Raw genomic sequence first — 24,285 nt, 5'->3', positions numbered from 1 at the left:
CAGACAGCACCCGTAGTCGGGATGGAACCCGGGTCTCCGGCGCTGCATTCGCTGTAAGGCGGCAACTCTACCGCTGCGCCACCGTGACCGCCCATTATTGCATTCCTGGTTTATGCCCAAAGTTCCCAAAGACAAGGCTGATTCCCTTCTCTATCCACTGATGGGATCTATTTAAACTACATTAATACATTAGAGACATAGAGTCATAAAACATGGAAACAGGCCCTTCAGCCCAACTTGCCCACACTGACCAACATGCCCCATCTACATTAGTCCCACCTGCTTGCATTTGGTCCATATCCCTCTAAACCTGTTCTATCCATATTTCTGTCTAAATGTTTCTTAAACGTTTCGATAGTACCAGCCTCAACTGCCTCCTCCGGCAGCACGTTCCATACACCCACCACCCTTTGTGCAAAAAACTTACCCCTCAGGTTCCTATTAAATTTCCCCCCCTCACATTAAATCTATGTCCTCTGGTTCTCGATTCCCTTACTCTGGGCAAGTGACTCTGCGTTTACCCGATCTTTAGATTTAGAGATACAGCGCGGAAACAGGATCGAACCTGAGTCTCTGGCGCTGCATTCGCAGTAAGGCAGCAACTCTACCGCTGCGCCACCGTGCCACCCTCCTCTCGCGATTTTGTACACCTCTATGAGATCACCCCTCATCCTCCAGCGCTCCAAGGAATGGAGTCCTAGGCTGCCCACCCTCTCCCTGTAGCTCACACCCTCAAGTCCTGGCAACGTCCTCGTAAATCTTCTCTGCATCCTTTCTAATGTGACAATATCTTTCCCATAACATGGTGCCCAAAACCGAAAACAATATTCTAGATGCGGCCACACCAACGTCTCACGTAACTGCAGCTTGACCTCCCAACTTGATACCAAAACTCAATACTCTTGGCTGATGAAGGCCAATGTGCCAAAAGCCTTCTTGACCAACGTTGGTGAGAAGTGTTTCTTCCAAGGGAAGGCTTTTCCACAGATGTCCAGAAGCTCAAGAGTGAAATTGGAACACAAACGTAAGAACAACCAACAGATCTTTTACAGCATTTATGTGAGGAACAATGAGGCATGCAAAGCAGAACAAAATAAAACACAGTTTGCAGCCAGGGCAAATTTCATGAATGGAACGCAAGTACATTGCAGCTTTCTGCACCACTAACAATCATAGCTAAATGGAGACACCAGCAACTGCAGATGCTGGTTTACAAAACAAAAGACACAAAGTGCTGCACATTAGCTTCATGACGTCATAAGTGATAGGAGCAGAATTAGGCCATTCGGCCAATCAAGTCTACTCCGCCATTCAATCATGGCTGATCTATCTCTCCCTCCTAACCCCATTCTCCTGCCTTCTCCCCTTAACCTCTGACACCTGTACTAATCAAGAATCTATCTATCTCTGCCTTAAATATATCCACTGACTTGGCCTCCACAGCCTTCTGTGGCAAAGTATTCCACAGATTCGCCACCCTCTGACTAAATAAATTCTTCCTCAGCTTCTTCCCCCCAAAAAAAAGAACGTCCTTTAATTCTGAGGCTGTGACCTCTGGTCCTAGACTCTCCCACCAGTGGAAACACTCTCTCCACATCCACGCTAGCCGAGCCAGCACTTTTGTGTCTTTTGCTCATGGTTAGGGGGTAAAAATCAGATCAACAGCACAATTTCTAAGTCCACTTCTGTCTCTCCCCACCCTCGTTAGAACACACAGCATTTGTGTGCCCTGCCAAATGTATGTATATTGGGCACTTCTTTGGTGGGGGAAGATTGACGTCGATCTCTTTAACGTCGGTGTTCCACCTTGAAATATTTAAAGCCAACTTTTGGAGAATGCGGTTAGGATGAGTGATACCGGACGAAGCTGCAGGGCTGGAACTCAAAATGAAACATGGCATAAGGGTGATGTTAAAGATTAGCCGCATGTTATAAACGTCTGCATATTATATACAGGAGTACTGCACCACTCTGAAGCTGCATTGCTGCTACTTTACATTTTGGTGAATTAATAAATCTGTTCTTAATGCCTCAGCAAGTTCATCCAGTGGATAAGTAAGCTCATGGGTGATAGGAGCAGAATTAGGCCATTCGGCCCATCAAGTCTACGCCGCCAATCTGTCATGGCTGATCTATCTCTCCCCCTCAAGCAAAGATACTAGAGGAACAAGATAGACCACTCGACTCTAAAAAACGTAGTGCGTCATGGCGCCATTTTAGTCGGCAGAAACTTAGCAGAAACATTTTAAAAGAAAAATAACAAAAATCTGTGAATTGATAGATGAGATATATTCAGCATTTTTATGGTATCATCACACATACTGTTCCCCCACAACACTGGTTACACTGCGAGAGGCAGAGCAGACGGCGGGTTTTGCTTACTAAAATGGCGGGCGTTCTGCTGCTTTGCGTACCACACTTCAGTAGAGGCGATTTCAATGGAGTGGTCCATCTTGCTCCTCTAGTATCTTTGCTCTCAACCCCATTCTCCTGCCTTCTCCCCGTAAACCCCTGACACCCGCACTAATCAAGAATCTATCAATCCCTGCCGTAAAAAATCTCCACTGACTTGGCCTCCACTGCCTTCTGTGGCAATGAGTTCCACAGATTCACCAGATGGTAAGTGGTATTCCAGTTTGGTTCACCTCCCACGTCCAGTTTTCCAGGCTCAGGTGTGGATGGGTGGAAAGTCCCCAATAGCTTCTCCTGTTCAAGCATACAGCATGGAGACAGGCCATTCGGCCCATCGATTCCACGCCAACCATCGATCTCCCGTTCACACACAAACTCCACACACATTTATCCCACTATCTCCATCTACTCCCCAAGCTCCAGGGAAACATTTACAGCGGCCAATTAACCGACAAACGGACTTTCAGATTCCTGATCAGGGCCATCAAAGGCGCAGGGGTGAAGTTTTACTGAAAGTGGTTTTAACTCCATGATAATTTAAATGCCACCTTTTACATAAATCAATAGTTTAAAAAAATAAAACGGTAACGTTACATTATGAAATGACTGTGAAAACTCATCGGATTCGCCAGTGGCCTTCGGAAAAGGAATTCTGTCCTCTATAGCCAAGCAGAGTGTGTCTCTCTCAAGCCACCAACAAAAGTAACTCTTCGACAAATGGCCCCAAAAAAACAACGAGGCTTGGACTCGTGAGCCTCTGCATTCGCATCAGCTCGAAGGACAAAGGTAGCAAGGTCACGGGAATGACGCGGAGCGGCACGGCGGGTAGAGCTGCTGCCTCACAGCGCCAGAGACCCGGGTTCCATTCTGACTACGGCTGCTGTCTGTGTGGAGTTTGTACGTTCTCTCTCCGACCAGTGATCATCCCGTACGCTAGCTCTGCCCGACACACACACACGGCAATTTACAGAAGCCAATTAACCTACAAACCGGCACGTCTTCGGAGTGTGCGAGGAAACCGGAACGCCCGGAAGGAAGCCACGCGGTCAAAGGGAGAACGTACAAGCGCACGCACACAGACAGCACTCCGTAGTCGGGATCGAACACACTGGCGCACTAAGGCAGCAACTCTACCGCTGCGCCACCGCGCCGCCCAGGGACAGAAACTCGGGCTTGGCTGTTAGCAGGTGGCCATTGAGTGAGGTGACAACTGTAGGTATTCGCTCCCTGAAGAGAGGGAATCCCCCGGGTGATGACGGTGAGAAGGGTAGCTGATGCAGACAGGACCCTGAGGGAGATGGAGAATTGGCATCTTTGGGAAAGGGGACACTGGGCTGGGAACTGAGGGGGGGGGGGGCTGACAAAGAGGAGAAAAAAGACAAGTGACAGCATCATGTGTAAAGGACCTTTATATAGCATTCATAAACTGGGGTACACAGTAATTAATTACCGGTCTATACCACAAGGTATGGACCAATGATCTGTCAAACTTCTTCGAACATGATAACTCCCAAGGAGGTTAAACTGTTAGTAAAATCCAGAATTTTAAAAAAAGTTATCACCAGTAATTGTGAGCTTGAATCTACATGCTGAATAAAACACCTCATCCATAAGGATTATGGATAGAGTGGATGTGGAGAGGATGTTTCCACGAGTGGGAAAGTCCAGGACCAGAAGTCACAGCCTCAGAATTAAAGGACGTTCTTTTAGGAAGGAGATGAGGAGGGAATTTTTTTAGTCACAGGGTGGTGAATCTGTGGAATTCATTGCCACAGAAGGCCAAGTCAGTGGATATTTTTCCGGAATAGATAGATAGATTCTTGATTAGTACAGGTGTCAGGGGTTATGGGGAGAAGGCAGGAGAAGGGGGTTGGGAGGGAGAGATAGATCAGCCATGATTGAACGGCGGGGTAGACTTGATGGGCCGAATGGCCTAATTCTGCTCCTCTCACTTGTGACCATATGACGGAGAAAAATAAGGCATGCTGCCCTTACCTAGTCTTGCCTGCTGGTAGCCCCAGTCAGGTGGCAGTGTGGTGATTCTGCACTACCCATTGATATGGATCAATGAACCATTAAGATCAAGGGCACTGGCAGATGAACAACACACGCCGACCTGACCCCATCGCCCAATTCCTTTGCACAAATTAAAATGCAAGTCCCGCGGAATAAATCATCTTCGAAGTTCACCTCGAACATCACACAGTGGTCATTTTTGAACGGGGCGGGAAGGCAAAGCAATGCTGCTTTTTTTCTTCTGCCGGGCTAAGGTACTCCTGTATATAGTATAAATACACCATGAGTTTTTAGAAACGTTAGTGGCAGTGGGTGCGAGAGAGAGAGTAGTGCTTTGCCTCAGCAAATGATAACCGAGGGTGTGTGTATCACCGAGGTGACATTCGTTTATTTGGTGAGAAGCGAAAAATTATTATTAAAAAAAAAAAGAAAAAGAAAGAGGTTGGCTTGTTGCAAGTCATACCGCCTGCAGTGCGGACTCTGGGCCCTGGTCTTCATACTCCGTGGCTGCTCTGGAGACAGTTCTTGCCGTGTCCTCCTCACAGACTTTGGACGGTTGGTTTGCCGTTGGCTGCTCGAGGTACTTCAGCTCCTTCGTGTGCACTGCAAAACGAGACCAGCGTTGTAAACATCGTGCGTGCCTGATTAGTAAGGGCGTCAAAGGTCACGGGGAGAGGACGGGAGAATGGGGTTGATGGGGGGGGGGGGGTGGGGCGGGGGGGACAAATAAATCAACCACGATCGAATGGTCAACTGGTCTAATTCTGCTCCTATGTCTTATGTCTATGAAGATTGAGGGGGGATCTTATAGAAACTTACAAAATTCTTAAGGGGTTGGACAGGCTAGATGCAGGAAGATTGTTCCCGATGTTGGGGAAGTCCAGAACAAGGGGGTTACAGTTTAAGGATAAGGGGGAAGTCTTTTAGGTCTTTTTTTCACACAGAGAGTGGTGAATCTGTGGAATTCTCTGCCACAGAAGGTAGTTGAGGCCAGTTCATTGGCTATATTTAAGAGGGAGTTAGATGTGGCCCTTGTGGCTAAAGGGATCAGGGGGTATGGAGAGAAGGCAGGTACGGGATACTGAGTTGGATGATCAGCCATGATCATATTGAATGGCGGTGCAGGCTTGAAGGGCCGAATGGCCTACTCCTGCACCTATTTTCTATGTTTCTATAATCTTATGGTCTTATTCCCCCCTATTGTTCGCCTCCTCAAGGCATGTTTGTTTAACCCAAGGTAGACACAAAATGCTGGAGTAACTCAGCGGGTCAGGCAGCATCTCAGGAGAGAAGGAACGGGTGACGTTTCGGGTCGAGACCCTTCTTCAGACTGAATGGCTGATTTACAGTGTATAATAGATACATGATAAGGGAATTGCCTGAAGTCTGAAGAAGGGTCTCGACCCGAAACGTCACTCATTACTAATTCACTCAATTAATTGCTAAATATGAGGTGCTGTTCCTCCAATTTGCGCTGGGCCTCACTCTGACAATGGAGGAGGCCCAGGACAGAAAGGTCAGGTTGGGAATGGGAGATATTTCAGCTCCTTCGTGTGCACTGCAAAACGAGACCAGGGTTGTAAACATCATGCGTGCCTGATTAGTAAGGGCGTCAAAGGTTACGGGTAGAAGGCAGGAGAATGGGGTTGAGGGGGGACAAATAAATCAACCACGATCGAATGGCCAACTGGCCTAATTCTGCTCCTGTCTTATGATCTTATGGTCTTATTCCCCCCTATTGCTCGCCTCCTCAATGCATGTTTGTTTAACCCAAGGTAGACACAAAATGCTGGACTAACTCAGCAGGTCAGGCAGCATCTAGGAGAGAAGGAATGGGTGACGTTTCGGGTCGAGACCCTTCTTCAGAATACCTAGATTACTATCTACAATTGACAATAACCTTTAGTTAGTTAAGACAATAAACTTTATAGAGATACAGCGTGGAAACAGGCCCTTCGGCCCACCGAGTCCGGACCGACCAGCGATCCCGGGGTGGGGGGGGATAGGATGGAGTCAAGGTAGGTGGAAATAAGTTCGGTGGGACATGAACAGGCAGAAACAATGGGTCTGCTGGGACAGTTCTGTTTATGGATTTTAGGTAGAAGGTAAAATCGGGCCGTGCGGGGCTGGGAAACGAAAAGTTTGGAGGCATTGGAGGATTGAGCGCCAGAAATGGTGAGGTCCGTGATGGTGCTGATGATTAAGGTCTGGTGCTCGTTGGTGGGGTCATGGTCCAGGGATAAGTAGGAGGAGGTGTCTGAGAGTTGTCGTCTGGCCTCGGTCCGGTAGTGGTCAGCACGCCAGACTACCACAGCACCTCCCTTGTCAGCGGGTTTGATGACTAAGTCCGGGTTGTTGCAGAGTGAGTGGAGGGCTGCACGTTCAGGAGGGGAAGAGGTTAGAGTTAGTCAGGGGAGTGGAGAATTTGAGGTGGTTAATGAGGAGAAGAAAAGTTCTAGTGAGGGTAGTTGGCCAAACAGGGGGGGGGGGGGGGGGTGGGTCCAAGAGGAGGGGGTCCGCTGGAGATGGGAGAAGGGGTCATCACTGGGGGGTCGGGACTCCTTCCCATGCCAACTTTCTCACACCAAATAAGGGACACAGGGTGACGTCACCACCACGCTCCCCACGTGACCTCACCGAGCCAGTGGCCACGTGCTCCTGCTCCACCAATGGTGGCCGCCCGGGCCAGGAGGCAGGTTGGTACGCAACCTCCGTTGGGCGGCGCCCGGACCTCCGAGCCTACACGGACCCCGGGCCTACAATGTCCGGGCCTACACTGTCCGGGCCTAATACGGAACAAGGGCGGTCCCTTACGGTACAAACCAATTTAGCCCACAGTAAGGGATGTCCTGGCTAATATGGGACAGTCGGCAGCCCTAGCAGGAAGGACCCATTTCCATGTGCCTACGTTTCCAAGCTGGTGAGAACACAGCCTGCTACCTGAGGTAGGTGCTGAAGCAGGATCCCTCGGAGCGGTGCGTATCTCCAGTTTCTCCAGCTGGGCTTTCTTCTCCAGCTGGGCGTCCCACTCTTGCAGCTCCTTCTCGAACCTGCGGTTGTCATCCCTCACGTACTCTTTCAAATCAGACGGCAGCGTGTTCATTCCAGTCAGAGCCTGGCCCGTCTCCTTGTCAAACTCCTCTGCAAGAACAAAGCCAACATCTTAAAAACTCTTTCAAAGTCGCACGACGCGCAGAAAAGGTGCACGGTTCGGGTAAGTGCAGATGAGCAGAGATCCCTGACAACATCAGAGGCACACGAAACCCTGACCACGCTCGCCTTTCACTCCCGCCATTTGGAAGAAACGTATGGAAACAGGATACCAAGATTTAATAAGGTCAGACTGAATCCACAATCATCCACAATCAGTACCCCGTTCCTGCCTTCTCCCCATACCCCCTGACTCCGCTATCCTTAAGAGCTCTATCTAGCTCTCTCTTGAAAGCATCCAGAGAATTGGCCTCCACTGCCTTCTGAGGCAGAGAATTCCACAGATTCACAACTCTCTGGTTGAAAACGTTTTTCCTCATCTCCGTTCTAAATGGCCTACCCCTTATTCTTAAACTGTGTCCCCTGGTTCTGGACATGCCCCCCAACATTGGGAACATGTTTCCTGCCTCTAGCGTGTCCAATCCCTTAATAATCTTATATATCGCAATAAGATGCATTCAAGAGAGAGCTGGATAGAGCTCTTAAGGATAGCGGAGTCAGGGGGTATGGGGAGAAGGCAGGAACGGGGTACTGATTGAGAATGATCAGCCATGATCACATTGAATGGCGGTGCTGGCTCGAAGGGCCGAATGGCCTCCTCCTGCACCTATTGTCTATTGTCTAAGATCCCCTCTCACCCTTCTAAATTCCAGTGTGTACAAGCCCAGTCGCTCCATTTTTTCAACATACGCAATAACGTGTTTAGTTCAGAATTACAGCGCAGAAACAGGCCCTTCGGCCCACCGAGTCCGCGCCGAGGCCAGCGATCCCCGCACACTAACACTATCCGACACACACTAGGGACAATTTACAATTATTACCAAGCCAATTAACCTACAACACGTTCGGCTTTGGAGTGTGGGAGGAAACCGGAGATCCCGGAAAAAACCCGACACAGGTCACGAGGAGAACGTACAAACCCCGTTCAGACAAGCACCCGTAGTCAGGATTGAACCTGGGTCTCTGGTGCAGTGAGGCGGCAACTCCACAGCTGTGCCACCGTATATATATTTCCACTGGTGACATTTCCACTAGTGGGAGAGTCTAGGACCAGAGGTCACAGCCTCAGAATTAAAGGACGTTCTTCTAGGAAGATGAGGAGGAATTTCATTAGTCATCAGAAGGCTGTGGAGACCAAGTCAATGGATATTTTTACGGTAGAGATAGATACCTTCTTAATCAGTGCGGGTGTCAGGGGTTATGTGGAGAAAGCAGGAGAATGGGCTTAGGAGGGAGAGATTGAATTCCAGACACTGGAATTTAGAAGGATGAGAGGGGATCTTATGGAAACATATAAGATTATTAAGGGGTTGGTCACGTTGGAGGCAGGAAACATGTTCCCAATGTTGGGGGAGTCCAGAACCAGGGGCCACAGTTTAAGAGTGCTGTCTGTATAGAGTTTGTACGTTCACCCCGTGACCTACGCTGGTTTTCTCTGAGATCTTCGGATCCCTCCCACACTTGAAAGACGTACAGGTTTGCAGGTTGATCGGCTTGGTATATGTGGAAATTGTCCCTAGTGTGTGTAGGGTAGTGTTAATGTGTGGGGATCGCTGGTCTGTGCAGACTCGGTGGGCGGAAGGGCCTGTTTCCGCGTTGTATCTCTAAACTAAACTAATTTAAACTCACTGCACCAAGTACGCTTGACAATAAAGTATCAATCAGTCACTCAAATATGGGTTCACACATAGACACAAAATGCCGGAGTAACTCAGCGGGACAGGCAGCGTCTCTGGAGGGAAGGAAGGAGGGGCATTTCCGGTCGAGACCCTTGTTCAGACTCCTTAGTCTTCAGTCTCGACCCAAAACGTCACCCGTCCCAAACAGGAACATGAACAACTGATGAAGAAACAAGGAACTGCAGATGCTGGTTTTATAAAAAAACAAGACCACAAGTGCTGGAGCATAGAAACTTAAGGGGTTGGACAGGCTAGATGCAGGAAGATTGTTCCCGATGTTGGGGAAGTCCAGAACAAGGGGTCACAGTTTAAGGATAAGGGGGAAGTCTTTTAGGACCGAGATGAGAATGTTTTTTTTCACACAGAGAGTGGTGAATCTGTGGAATTCTCTGCCACAGAAGGTAGTTGAGGTCAGTTCATTGGCTATATTTAAGAGGGAGTTAGATGTGGCCCTTGTGGCTAAAGGGATCAGGGGGTATGGAGAGAAGGCAGGTACGGGATACTGAGTTGGATGATCAGCCATGATCATATTGAATGGCGGTGCAGGCTCGAATGGCCTACTCCTGCACCTACTTTCAATGTTTCTATGTTTCTATCACTGGAGAACATTGGTAGGGCTGAGGTCTGAAGAAGAGTCTCGATCCGAAACGTCACCCATCCCTTCTCACCAGAGATGCTGCCAGTCCCGTTGAGTTACTGCAGCTTTTTGTGTCTATCTTCGGCTTAAACCAGCATCTGCAGTTCCTTCACGCACGTAGGTTCCCACATTCCAAGCGCAACGACAAATATTACATAAAACATGGGTATGCCAGCAAGGCAGTTACCTTCTATTAAGTATCGATCTGTGTCGTTGATGTACATTAAGCAGTATGCACTCGCATTCCTGTAGCCACCGAAGGAGTCTCGTTCAAGCTCCTCCCAGGAGGATTTGGTTACAGCTATGTCGTTGTATTTCATCCACTTCTCGTGGTGGTGGTCGTGGATGTAGGCCCAGTAATGCCCAGCATTAGCCTGACCTTCATGGACCAAGACTGCATGTAATCGGTAAGGGACCTAGAGTGCAAAGGGAAAAATATAACAAGCAAGCGTTAGACTTTGGAGATGCAGCGCGGAAACGGGCCCTTCGGCCCACCGAGTCCCTGCTGACCAGCCGCCACCCCGTCCATTTAGAACGGAGATGAGGAAGAACTTTTTCAGTCAGAGAGTGGTGAAGGTGTGGAATTCTCTGCCTCAGAAGGCAGTGGAGGCCAGTTCGTTGGATGCTTTCAAGAGAGAGCTGGATAGAGCTCTTAAGGATAGCGGAGTGAGGGGGTATGGGGAGAAGGCAGGAACGGGGTACTGATTGAGAATGATCAGCCATGATCACATTGAATGGCGGTGCTGGCTCGAAGGGCCGAATGGCCTACACTTGCACCTATTGTCTATTGAAACCGGAGCACCAGGGCAAAAACCTACGCAGATCACGGGGAGAACGTACAAACTCCGTACAGACAGCACCCACAGTCAGGATCAAACCCGGGTCTCGGTATGCTTAACAGAGTACAGATATACATAAGAATCTGTGTCAATGCTTGCAGTAGATTCAGGCATGCAATACACTTTCCTTGTGCTTGCATTGTTACACCACATTGATATAAAGTGCCTCCCCCCCAGCACCATATAACATTGAATAATGCGTCTTGTTAAACATCTTATAGAAACGTATAAAATTATAAAAGGACTGGACAAGCTAGATGCAGGAAAAATGTTCCCAATGTTGGGGGAGTCCAGAACCAGGGGCCACACAGTCTAAGAATAAAGGGGAGGCCATTTAAAACTGAGGTGAGAAAAAACCTTTTCACCCAGAGAGTTGTGAATTTGTGGAATTCTCTGCCACAGAAGGCAGTGGAGGCCAATTCACTGGATGAATTTAAAAGAGAGTTAGATAGAGCTCGGGCGGCTAGTGGAATCAAGGGATATGGGGAGAAGGCATGCACGGGTTACTGATTGTGGACGATCAGCCATGATCACAATGAATGGCGGTGCTGGCTCGAAGGGCCAAATGGCCTCCTCCTGCAACTATTTTCTATGTTTCTATCACAGCCTGGTTTAGGAACAGCAGAGAGTTGTAGATATGGCTATCACACAAACCAGCCTCCCTTGTATTGACTCCATCTACACTTATTTCGGCAAGGCCAGCAGAATAATTAAGGGCCAGTCTCACCCCGGCCACTCCCTCTTCTCCCCTCTCCCATCGGGCAAGGCGTACAGAAGTGTGAAAACGCACACCTCCAGATTCAGGGACAGTTTCTTCCCAGCTGTTATCAGGCAACTGAACCGTCCCACCACAACCAGAGAGCGGTCCTGACCTCCCATTTACCTCATTGGAGCCAATTAAACTTACTTTGATCAGACTGCAGTGTAATATCTTGCACTAAATGCTGTACCCTTTATCCTTTATCTGTAGATAGACACAAAACTTGGAGTAACTCAGCGGGACAGGCAGCATCTCTGGACAGAAGGAATGGGTGACGTTTCAGTCTGAAGAAGGGTCTTGACCCGAAACGTCACCCGTTCCTTCTCTCCAGAGATGCCTCCTGTCCAGCTTTTTGTGTCTATCTTCTGTTTAAACCAGCATCTGCAGTTCCTTCCTCCACCTCCTCTATCTGTAGATGGCCTGATTGTGTTAATGTGTAGACTTTATTCTTTGACTGCATAGTTATTCCCTTCATCCTGCATCTGCACACTGTCTGAAGAAGGGTCCCGAACCGAAACAACACCCGTCCTTTTTCTCCAGAGATACTGCCTGACCCGCTGAGTTAATCCAGCACTTTGCGTCCATCTTCAGTCTTAATCGGTATCTGCAGTTCCTTCCTACACACTCTGTCCACTGTGGACGGCTCGACTGTAATCATGTATGTAGTCTTTTCGCCGACTGGATAGCGCGCAACAAAAAAGCTTTTCACTGTACCTCGGCACACGGGACAATAATCTCTCTACTAAAACTCTCGTTTGTTTGTTTGTTTGTTTGTTCCTGAGCTACAGCCAAAACGGTACACGATAGCGCGACAATTTTAGGCCCACCTTACTCACCGTCGTCCCTTTGGTGCTACTGGAAGACGTTTCATTGAAATCGATGTCATATTTTTAAAGTTATTCACATTTTAAGGTTTAAATCTGTCTACGGAGGGAGGGGGGTTGAGGGGGATGGAGTGGAGGGGAGCGGAAGGGAAGAGGGGGAGGTGGAGGAAAGGGAGGGGGGGAGGAGGGAGGGGGAGGACGGAGGGAGGGAGGGAAGGCAGTGGGGGGGGAGGGGAAGGGGACAGGGGGAGGGAGAGGGTGCTGCACCAATGCAGGAGAGGTTTGGGCCCAACAGCTCCACTTGGTCTAGTAATAAACTAAATCTAAACTAAACATCTTGATTGAAATTTCATCCTCAGATTGTTTTAATCAAGAGTTCTGGTTGAAACGCTATTCTGTCCTTTCCCCTCCAGAAGCCGAGTGTCCGGGGATCGCGTGCATGTCTCCCCACTTGGTTGCGTCTGGACCAAGGTGACTGGACCTTGACCTTCACCCCACCCGTTCACGCTCACAGCAGTCTGCCTGCCTGCACAAGTTAGAGGACTAGAATTAGGCCACTCGGCCCATCGAGTCCAGTCCGCCATTCAATCGTGGCCGATCTATCTCTCCCTCCTAACCCCATTCTCCTGCCTTCTCCCCCATTATCCTTGACACCCGTTCCAATCAAGAATTTGTCTGTCTCTGCCTTAAAAATACCCACTGGCTTGGCCTCCACAGCCCTCTGTGGCAATGAGTTCCACAGATTAACGACCCTCTGACTGGATGTTTTCAAGAGAGAGTTAGATGTAGCTCTTGGGGCTAAAGGAATCAAGGGAAAAAGCAGGAACGGGGTGCTAATTTTAGATGATCAGCCACGATCATAACGAATTGCAGTGCTGGATCGAAGGGCCGCATGGCCTCCTCCTGCACCTCATTTTCCTACGTTCTATTTTTTCTAAAGTAGTTCCTCTTCACCTCCTTTCTGAGCAGACACCTGCAGCTCAGTGCGAAATCACATGGGCAATGCACTCACTTGCATCATGGTCTTGTCAGTGTACATCAGCTCGATGGTGCGGTGGAGACGACCAATGCTCTCCTGCAGATCTGAAAACACACCAGACATTCACATTGACAACATGGACGATAAAGACATCTTATACCCCACTGGGGGCAGCCACTGCAACTCCAAAGACAGCTTATACCCCACTGGGGCCGGCGACTGCAACTCCAGTCACACCCACAATCCCAATTACGTGCTTGCAGGAATAATCCATTTATTTTATTTTTATTTTTTATTTATTCTATTTATTTTTAATTTATTATCTTATTAGTTATTTATTTTTTTCCAATTCTTTTTATTTTTAATGTATTATTTTATTATTATTTTGCAATTATTCTTTTTATTTTTTACAATTTTAAGTTATTTTTTAATCATTATTTTTTTAAATGTATCGTTTTATTACTATTTTGCAATTATTCTTTTATTTTTATAATTTTAATTTATTATTTTTAATTATTATTTTTTAAATATCGTTTTATCATTATTTTTCAATTATTCTTTTTATTTTTTATAATTTTAATTTATTATTTTTTAATTATTCTTTAATTTTTTTTATTATTTTATAACTATTTTTCAATTATTTTAATTTGTAAATTATTTTTAATTTATTATTTTATTGCTATTTTTTAATTATTCTTTTTATATTTTTTATTATTATTTTTCAATTATTCTTTTTATTTTCATATCATATCATATCATATATATACAGCCGGAAACAGGCCTTTTCGGCCCTCCAAGTCCGTGCCGCCCAGTGATCCCCGCACATTAACACTATCCTACACCCACTAGGGACAATTTTTACATTTGCCCAGCCAATTAACCTACATACCTGTACGTCTTTGGAGTGTGGGAGGAAACCGAAGATCTCGGAGAAAACCCACGCAGGTCACGGGGAGAACGTACAAACTCCTTACAGTGCAGCACCCGTAGTCAGGATCGAACCTGAGTCTCCGGCGCTGCATTCGCTGTAAAGCAGCAACTCTACCGCTGCGCTACCATTTTCTTACCATACTTTTTATTTATGTTAGTATTATTTTGTATAATTATTTTCACAAATGTATTTAATGTACGTAAGAAATTACTTGCCACTTTCAATTAATTGCTGAAAACTAACTCTGAAGCTAATCGCGAGGGTAGACACAGCTGGACAGGCAGCATCTCGGGAGAGAAGGAATGGGTGGCTTTTCGGGTCGAGACCCTTCTTCGGACAGAATGTTGCTTGGATTAGAGGGTTTCAGCTACAGGGAGAAGTTGGATCAACTTGGATTGTTTTCTCTGGGGAGACGTCAGAAGTTGTGGGGAGACTTTATAGAAATATACAACATTACGAGAGACATTTTTTTTTTTAGATTTAGAGATACAGCACAGAAACAGGCCCTTCGGCCCACTGAGTCCGCGCCGCCCAGCGATCCCCGCACACTAACACTATCCTACACACACTAGGGACAATTTTTACATTTGACCAGCCAATTAATCTACAAACCTGCACATCTTTGGAGTGTGGGAGGAAACCGAAGATCTCGGAGAAAACCCACGCAGGTCACGGGGAGAACGTACAAACTCCATACAGACGGCGCCCGTGGTCAGGATCGAACCTGAGTCTCCGGCGCTGCATTCGCTGTAAGGCAGCAACTCTACCGCTGCGCCACCGTGCCGGCATAGATAGGGTAGACAGTCAGAAACATTAGTACGGGTGTCAGGGGGTTATGGGGAGAAGGCAGGAGAATGGGTTTAGCAGGGAGAGATAGATCAGCCATGATTGAATGGCAGAGTGGACTTGATGGGCTGAATGGCCTAATTCTACTATCACATATGACCTTATGACCATTTTCTCAGGGTGGAAATGTCCAGCACTAGAGGGCAGAGAGATAAGGTGAGAGGGGGGAAGTTTAAAGGAGATGTGTGAGGCAGAAAGGTACTGCCAGGTGTGTTGATGCAGGCAGACACAATAGTGGTGTTTAAGGAACCTTTAGATAGGCACTTGGGAAGTGCAGGAAACAGAGGGATATGTATCACGTGCAAGCAAGGGAGATCAGTTTAACTTGGACGTCATGTCCGGCACAAACATTCTGGGCCGAAGGGCTTGTTCCTGTGCAGGATTAGAATATGAGGTGCTGTTCCTCCAATTTGCGTATGGCCTCTCTCAGGGCACTGGAGGAGACCCGGAACACAAGGGTCAGCGTGGGAATAGGAAGAGGAGATAAAACGGGTCTGAAGAAGGGCCTCGACCCAAATCGTCACCCGTTTCTTCTCGCCAGAGATGCTGCCTGACCCGCTGAGTTACTCCTGCATTTTGTGTCTACCTTCGGTTTAAATCAGCATCTGCAGTTCCTTCATCTATATACTAAAACTCTCGTTAATTATCTTGTTTGTGACTGAACTTCAGCCAAAACGGTACACGATAGCGCGACAATTTTAGGCCCACCTTACTCACCATCGCCACTTTAATGATAATGCAAGTAGTTTTATTGAAATCGGTGTTATATTTTTTCAGTTATTTTACATTTTAACGTTTAAAAGGAGGGGGGAGAAGGGAGAGGGGGGAGAAGGGAGAGGGGGGTTGAGGAGAGAGGGCAGGGGGAGGAGGACAGGGTGCTGCACCAATGCAGGAGAGTTTTGGGCCCAACGGGTCCACTTTGTCTACTACACAGGTAAAATGGAAGGTCCAGCAGCCCTTGGCGGACCAAGTGCAAGTGTACGGTCGTTGAGTCTGCTCTCAGCCTCGCCAATGTAAAAAAAGAAACTGTGTGCACCTCACACCAGTGAAGAGGACGCGACAATAAAGACCATTGCAGCCTTTATAGATACTGCACGGAAACAGGCCCTTCAGCCCACCGAGTCCGCGCCGACCAGCGATCATCCTGTACACTTACACCATCCTACACACACTAGGGACAACTTACAATTTTACTGAAGCCAATTGACCTACAGATCTGTACATCTTTGGAGTGTGGGAGGAAACCGGACAAAGCCCACACGATCACAGGGCGACGTACAAACTCCATGCAGACAGCAACGGTAGTCAGGATGGAACCCGAGTCTCTGGCGCTGTGAGGCAGCGACTATACTGTTCGGCCACCGTGCTGCCCTAAAGACACATTTTTTGTAAAGCAGCATCAGCAGGTCCTCATGAACACGGGGAAATTAGTTGTTCTGTCGATCTTTTACAAAGGTAATGAGCACAATCAGACTGTGCAAAGTCACGGCGTTGCCTGGTCATCAAACTAACAAGCAACACACTGCACTCTGGAAATGTGCGGGAAGGAACTGCAGGTGCTGGCTTAAACCGAAGACAGACACAAAAAGCTGGAGTAACTCAGCGGGACAGGCAGAAGGGATGCGTGACGTTTCGGGTCTGAAGAAGGGTCTCGACCCCAAACGTCATCCATTCCTTCTCTCCAGCACTCTGGAATGGGGTGGTTCATACGTCATAGAAGCTGAAGTAGGTAATTCGGCCCATCAAGTCGGGCACGGTGGCGCAGCGGTAGGGTTGCTGCCTTACAGCGAATGCAGCGCCGGAGACCCGGGTTCGATCCCGACCACGGGTGCTGTACTGTACGGAGTTTGTACGTTCTCCCCGTGACCTGCGTGGGTTTTCTCCGAGATCTTCGGTTTCCTCCCACACTCCAAAGACGTGCAGGTTTGTAGGTTAATTGGCTGGGTGTAAATGTAAAAATTGTCCCATGAGGGTGTGGGACCCGTTTCCGCGCTGTATCTCTAAACCACAACTAAACTAAGTCAACTCCGCCATTCAATCATGGCTGATCCATCTCAACCCCATTCTCCTGCCTTTTCCACCTAACCCCTGCCACCCGCGCTGATCAGGTGGTGTGGGTGCTGGTCGAGGGTGGAGTCCGCACTGATCAGGTGGTGTGGGTGCTGGCCGAGGGTGCAGTCCTTACCTCTGGTGTCATTCTCCACCTCCGTCCTCCATCGATGTAGGCAACCTTCCAGCACCCTCAGCTCGTCCTCGGTGATGTGGCGGGGTGCAGGGTGCATTGGGATTTCCGGTGGCACCCTGGACTGCGTGAACGGTTTATGCACGATGGGCCTCTGAAGGGGAGGTGTGCATGGGGCATCTGTGGGGACCACGGGGCCCTGGTCCGTTGGGCTGTGGGCAATTCACAACCACCAAACAAACATTGGTTAGTTTAATCATTCCACAACAAATCCCCCATTTCCCAAATCATACGAATTCTGCTTATCTATTTTGTTAAGACGCAAGCTACTAGAATGGCACGGTGGCGCAGCGGTAGAGCTGCTGCCTCACAGCGCCAGAGACCCGGGTTCGATCCTGACCTCGGGCGCTGTCTGTACGGAGTTTGTACGTTCTTCCCGTCACCTGTGTGGGTTTTCTCCGGGATCTTCGGTTTCCTCCCACACTTCAAGGTTTGTAGGTTAATCGGCTTGGTATAATTGTAAATTGTCCCGTGTGTGTGTGTGTGTGTAAGATGGAACTAGTGTACGGGGGAATCGCTGGTCAATAGACAATAGGTGCAGGAGTAGGCCATTCGCCCCATCGAGCCAGCACCATCATTCAATGTGATCATGGCTGATCATCCACGCGGACTCGGTGGGCCGAAGGGCCTGTTTCCGCACTGTATCTCCAAACTAAACTACCTCCAATTGTCAAGCACCTTAGTCCAACAGCACCCTATAGCAATACAACAAAGGTTTAGTTTAGTTTAGTGAAAGCAGTCCTGAGCTACTATCTCCCTCACTGGAGACGCTTGGACTATCTTTAATACAACCTCACTTGATTTTATCTTGCACTAGGTGCCATTCCTTTCGATCTTCTGTCTGCACCGTGGACAGCTCGACTTTCATACGAAGAAAGACTGGATAGACTCGGCTTGTACTCGCTGGAGTTTAGAAGATTGAGGGGGGATCTTATAGAAACGTACAAAATTCTTAAGGGGTTGGACAGGGTAGATGCAGGAAGATTGTTCCCGATGTTGGGGAAGTCCAGAACAAGGGGTCACAGTTTAAGGATAAGGGGGAAGTCTTTTAGGACCGATATGAGAAAGTTTTTTTTCACACAGAGAGTGGTGAGTCTGTGGAATTCTCTGCCACAGAAGGTAGTTGAGGCCAGTTCATTGGCTATATTTAAGAGGGAGTTAGATGTGGCCCTTGTGGCTAAAGGGATCAGGGGGTATGGAGAGAAGGCAGGTACGGGATACTGAGTTGGATGATCAGCCATGATCATATTGAATGGCGGTGCAGGCTCGAAGGGCCGAATGGACTACTCCTGCACCTATTTTCTATGTTTCTATGTTTCTATGACTGTAATCACATATAATCACATTAACTTATTTATATCGGCGAAACCAAGCGCAGGCTCGGCGATCGCTTCGCTGAACACCTGCGCTCGGTCCGCATTAACGCAACTGATCTCCCGGTGGCCCAGCACTTTAACTCCCCCTCCCATTCCCAGTCTGACCTCTCTGTCATGGGCCTCCTCCAGTGCCATAGTGATGCCCGCCGGAAATTGGAGGAGCAGCACCTCATATTTCGCCTGGGCAGTTTGCGGCCCGGTGGTATGAACGTTGACTTCTCCAACTTCAGATAGCTCCTCTGTCCCTCCCTTCCCCTCCTCCTTCCCAGATCTCCCTCTATCTTCCTGTCTCCACCTATATCCTTCCTTTGTCCCACCCCCGACATCAGTCTGAAGAAGGGTCTCGACCCGAAACGTCACCCATTCCTTCTCTCCCGAGATGCTGCCTGACCTGCTGAGTTACTCCAGCATTTTGTGAATAAATCACATATAATCTTTTCCCTGACTGCTAGCATGCATCAAAAAGAGCTTTTCACTGTACCTCGGTACATGTGACAATAATAAACTCAACTGGAATTCTGTGATTTATCTATTTTGTTAAGAATCAAGCTACTTCCAACTGTTAAACATCTTGGATCAACAGCATCCTATTACAATAAGACCAAGGATGTTTAGTTTAGTTTGGAGATACAACAGGGGTAACAGGCCCCCTCGCCCCACTGATTCCGCGGCGACCAGCGATCGCCCGTACACTCGTTCTATCTTAGACACACTAGGGAAAATGTACAGAAGCCAATTAACCTGCAAACCTGTTCGTCTTTGGAATGTGGGAGGAAACCGGTGCACCTGGAGAAAACCCACGTGGTCACGGGGAGAACGTACACACAGACAGCACCCGTAGTCAGGATCGAACCCGGGTCTTTAGTTTAGAGATACAGCGCGGAAACAGGCCCTTCGGCCCACCGGGTCCGCGCCGACCAGCGATCCCTGCGCACTAACACTATCCTATACCCACCGGGGACAATTTTTACATTTTACCAAGCCAATTAACCTACAAACCTGTTGAAAGACTGGAGCGACTAGGCTTGTGTACACTGGAATTTAGAAGGATGAAAGGAGATCTTATCGAAACGTGTAAGATTATTAAGGGGTTGGACACGTTAGAGGCAGGAAACATGTTCCCAATGTTGGGGGAGTCCAGAACAAGGGGCCACATTTTTAGAATAAGGGGTAGGCCATTTAGAACTGAGATGAGGAAAAACGTTTTCAGTCAGAGTTGTGAATCTGTGGAATTCTCTGCCTCAGAAGGCAGTGGAGGCCAATTCTCTGAATGCATTCAAGAGAGAGCTAGATAGAGCTCTTAAGGATAGCGGAGTCAGGGGGTACGGGGAGAAGGCAGGAACGGGGTACTGATTGAGAATGATCAGCCATGATCACATTGAATGGCGGTGCTGGCTCAAAGGGCCGAATGGCCTCCTCCTGCACCTATTGTCTATTGTCAAACCTGCACGTCTTTGGAGTGAGGGAGCAAACCGAAGATCTCGGAGAAAACCCACGCAGGTCACGGGGAGAACGTGCAAACTCCGCATACACACAGACAGCGCCCGTAGTCGGGATCGAACCCGGGTCTCCCGCGCTGTGAGGCAGCAACTCTACTGTTTGACCCGCTGTGCAATAACGTTTTCAAAATTAAGTAGTTGTGAACATATATTTCTGGCAAATAAATAACCAAGAGTTAAAAGGGAGGCAAATAATAATTTTGAAACGTCAAGTACGCACCTTTCCAGCCTCGCCGTTGTCTGAGGTGCTGCTGTGCTGCTTGGCTGGGCAGTCTCCACATCCTCCACTGGCGACATGCACACGGGTTTACTGGAAGCAAACTCCAAGGCATACTGCAGCACGTCGGCCAGCGGAAAGCGCTTGGGGCCAGAACCGTAGCTCAAGTACCTGGCAAGCGTAACAGAAGGAAAACAGTAAGAATCGCGCGGAGGACTGCAAGCTTGAAAGGGTGCAGAGAAGGTTTACGAGGACGTTTGCCAGGACTAGAGGGTGTGAGCTGCAGGGAGAGGTTGAGCAGGCTGGGTCTCTATTCCTTGGAGCGCAGGAGTATGAGGGGTGATCTTAAAGAGGTGTATAAAATCATGAGAGGAATAAATCGGGTAGATGCACAGAGTCTCTTGCCCAGAGCAGGGAAATCGAGGATCAGATGACACAGGTTCAAGGTGAAGGGGAAAAGATTTAATGGGAATAGAGGGGTAACTTTTCCACACAAAGGGTGGTGGGTGTATGGAACAAGCTGCCAGACCCGAAACGTCTCCCATTCCTTCTCTCCACAGATGCCGCCTGTCCTGTTGAGTTACTCCAGCATTTTGTGTCTACCTTCGATTTAAGCCAGCATCTGCAGTTCCTTCCTACACATCTACACAAGGACTTGCGGGTTTGTACGTTAAATGTAACCTCTGTAAATGTTATCCCCGGTGTGCAGGGAGTGGATGAGAAAGTGGGGTAACACGGAGCTAGTGCGAACGGGTGACTTGTGCAGGAACCGCGGGACAAGACACTTACATAAGTCAGGGAGCGTCTTTACTGACCGCTGTCAGGCCACAGTTAACGTACCTTTCCAATCGTTGCTGTAACAGCGTGAGATGTTCCTTCAGTCGCCGAATCTCCTCCCTTTTGATCCTGGTTATTTCCCGGTTTTTATCCATGTATCTGGTGTTTATTAAAAAAGAATGCATCGTCCGTTTAATATGCAGATGATTGATTAACTGGCGGAATAGACTTGACAATAGACAATAGACAATAGGTGCAGGCGGAGGCCATTCGGCCCTTCGAGCCAGCACCGCCATTCAATGTGATCATGGCTGATCATTCTCAATCAGTACCCCGTTCCTGCCTTCTCCCCTGACTCCACTATCCTTAAGAGCTCTATCTAGCTCTCTCTTGAATGCATTCAGAGACTTGGCCTCCACTGCCTTCTGAGGCAGAGAATTCCACAGATTTACAACTCTCTGACTGAAAAAGTTTTTCCTCATCTCAGTTCTAAATGGCCTACCCTTTATTCTTAAACTGTGGCCCCTTGTTCTGGACTCCCCCAACATTGGGAACATGTTTCCTGTCTCTAACATGTCCAACCCCTTAATAATCTTATACATTTCGATAAGATCTCTTCTCATCCTTCTAAATTCCAGTGTATACAAGCCTAGTCGCTCCAGTCTTTCAACATATGACAGTCCCGCCATTCCGGGAATTAACCTAGTAAACCTACGCTGCACACCCTCAATAGCAAGAATATCCTTCCTCCAAAACTGCACACAGTACTCCAGGTGCGGTCTCACTAGGGCACTGTAGAACTGCAGAAGGACCTCTTTGCTCCTATACTCAACTCCTCTTGTTATGACGGCCAACATTCCATTGGCTTTCTTCACTGCCTGCTGTACCTGCATGCTTCCTTTCAGTGACTGATGCACTAGGACACCCAGATCTCGTTGTACGTCCCCTTTTCCTAACTTGACACCATTCAGATAATACTCTGCCTTCCTATTCTTACCACCAAAGTGGATATCCTCACACTTATCCACATTAAACTGCATCTGCCATGCATCCGCCCACTCACACAACCTGTGCAAGTCACCCTGCAACCTCAGAGCATCTTCCTCACAGTTCACACTACCACCCAGCTTTGTATCATCTGCAAATTTGCTAATGGTACTTTTAATCCCTTCATCCAAGTCATTAATGTATATTGATGGGCCGAATGGCCTAATTCTGCTCCTATCACTTATGACCTTATGAGTGGGTTAACATATGATGAGCGTTTGACGGCACTGGGCCTGTACTCGCTGGAGTTTAGAAGAATGAGGGGGGGGGGACCTCGTTGAAACTTATCGATAGGTCGATTGGCCTAATTCTGCTTCTATCACTTATCACCTTATGACTGGTAGAGGTCGGAGAAACCGGCGGAGGGGGCCGCCGAGAACTAAGAGGGACCCAGTGGGAGGGAACGAAGAAGGGATGATGTAGATTAGTGTAATGGTGTCACTCATGTTATGCGTCATGCGTTTGTAGTTATGCCCCTTTAGCTTTTGAGTGACCACTGCTTGCGAGATTCGAGTTGGTGTAAGTGGAACGTGCAGGCGTGAGGTGACCGTAATAATAACAGAAGCCTTACACCTGGATAACGATCCAAAGACTTTATTAACTACGTTCAACTTACACTAACTCGAATCTTGCAAGCAGTGGTCACTCAAAGGCTAAAGGGGCGTAACTACATAGAAACATAGACAATATGTGCAGGAGTAGCCCATTCGGCCCTTCGAGCCTGCACCGCCATTCACTGTGATCATGGCTGATCATCCAGCTCAGTATCCTGTACCTGCCTTCTCTCCATACCCCCTGACCCCTTTAGCCACAAGGGTCACATCTAACTCCCTCTTAAATATAGCCAATGAACTGGCCTCAACTACCTTCTGTGGCAGAGGATTCCACAGATTCACCACTTTCTGTGTGAAAAAAAACGTTCTCATCTCAGTCCTAAAAGACTTCCCCCTTATCCTTAAACTGTGACCCCTTGTTCTGGACTTCCCCAACATCAGGAACAATCCTCCTGCATTTAGCCTGTCCAACCCCTTAAGAATTTTGTACGTTTCTATAAGATCCCCCCTCAATCTTCTAAATTCCAGCGAATACAAGCCGAGTCTATCCAGTCTTTCTTCATATGAAAGTGCAGCCATCCCAGGAATCAATCTGGTGAACCTTCTCTGTACTCCCTCTATGGCAACAATGTCTTTCCTCAGATTAGGACTTCTTGTAGCTTTGTCGGCACCTTTGTGCCAACTCTGTTGTGTACTTTGTAAGCAGAAACTAATGGAATATGGTGTGGCAAAGTGTGGAGTCATGCAATTTGGTCGCAGGAATAAAGGCGTAGGCTATTTTCTAAATGGGGAGAGAACCCAGACATGGGAGGGGCAAGGCCAACTCTTTTGTGTAGTTTGTACGCAAAAACAGAGACTGTCACTGTACAGGTGCTCCTCGACACTGGAACTTAGAAGGAGACTGTCGTATGTTGAAAGACTGGAGCGGCCAGGTTTGTATACACTGGAATTTAGAAGGATGAGAGGAGATCTTATCGAAACGTGTAAGATTATTAAGGGGTTGGACACGTTAGAGGCAGGAAACATGTTTCCAATGTTGGGGGAGTCCAGAACAAGGGCCCACATTTTAAGAATAAGGGGTAGGCCAATTAGAACTGAGACGAGGAAAAATGTTTTCAGTCAGAGTTTTGAATCTGTGGAATTCTCTGCCTCAGAAGGCAGTGGAGGCCAATTCTCTGAATGCATTCAAGAGAGAGCTGGATAGAGCTCTTAAGGATAGCGGAGTCAGGGGGTATGGGGAGAAGGCAGGAACGGGGTACTGATTGAGAATGATCAGCCATGATCACATTGAATGGCGGTGCTGGCTCGAAGGGCCGAATGGCCTCCTCCTGCACCTATTGTCTATTGAAATATCGTAAGTCGGGGAGCACCTGCACCTACAGTAGGTGCAAGTGACAATGGGCATCAACATCACAAAATGCTGGAGTAACTCAGCCGGTC

General features: G+C 48.1%; 1 protein-coding gene across 6 annotated transcripts in view; it reads right to left on the bottom strand.

Annotated features, from left to right (window-relative positions):
• Positions 1-24,285, bottom strand: part of usp25 (ubiquitin specific peptidase 25) — a 151,677-nt gene that overhangs the window by 49,139 nt on the left and 78,253 nt on the right. For all 6 annotated transcript variants that reach the window (XM_078409739.1, XM_078409740.1, XM_078409741.1 and 3 more), the window contains 7 exons: positions 21,308-21,403; positions 20,471-20,638; positions 17,319-17,527; positions 13,390-13,460; positions 10,142-10,370; positions 7,369-7,569; positions 4,892-5,031 (listed from right to left, as the gene is read on the bottom strand). In XM_078409739.1, the coding sequence (XP_078265865.1) occupies positions 4,892-5,031; positions 7,369-7,569; positions 10,142-10,370; positions 13,390-13,460; positions 17,319-17,527; positions 20,471-20,638; positions 21,308-21,403 (1,114 nt within the window). The remainder of the gene's footprint in view (positions 1-4,891; positions 5,032-7,368; positions 7,570-10,141; positions 10,371-13,389; positions 13,461-17,318; positions 17,528-20,470; positions 20,639-21,307; positions 21,404-24,285) is intronic.

The sequence above is a fragment of the Rhinoraja longicauda genome, chromosome 12 (genome assembly GCF_053455715.1).
Source record: "Rhinoraja longicauda isolate Sanriku21f chromosome 12, sRhiLon1.1, whole genome shotgun sequence".
In the NCBI taxonomy this organism is placed as follows: domain Eukaryota; kingdom Metazoa; phylum Chordata; class Chondrichthyes; order Rajiformes; family Arhynchobatidae; genus Rhinoraja; species Rhinoraja longicauda.
Note: the sequence above shows the minus strand (reverse complement) of the source record. Positions and strands in the feature narration are given on the sequence as shown.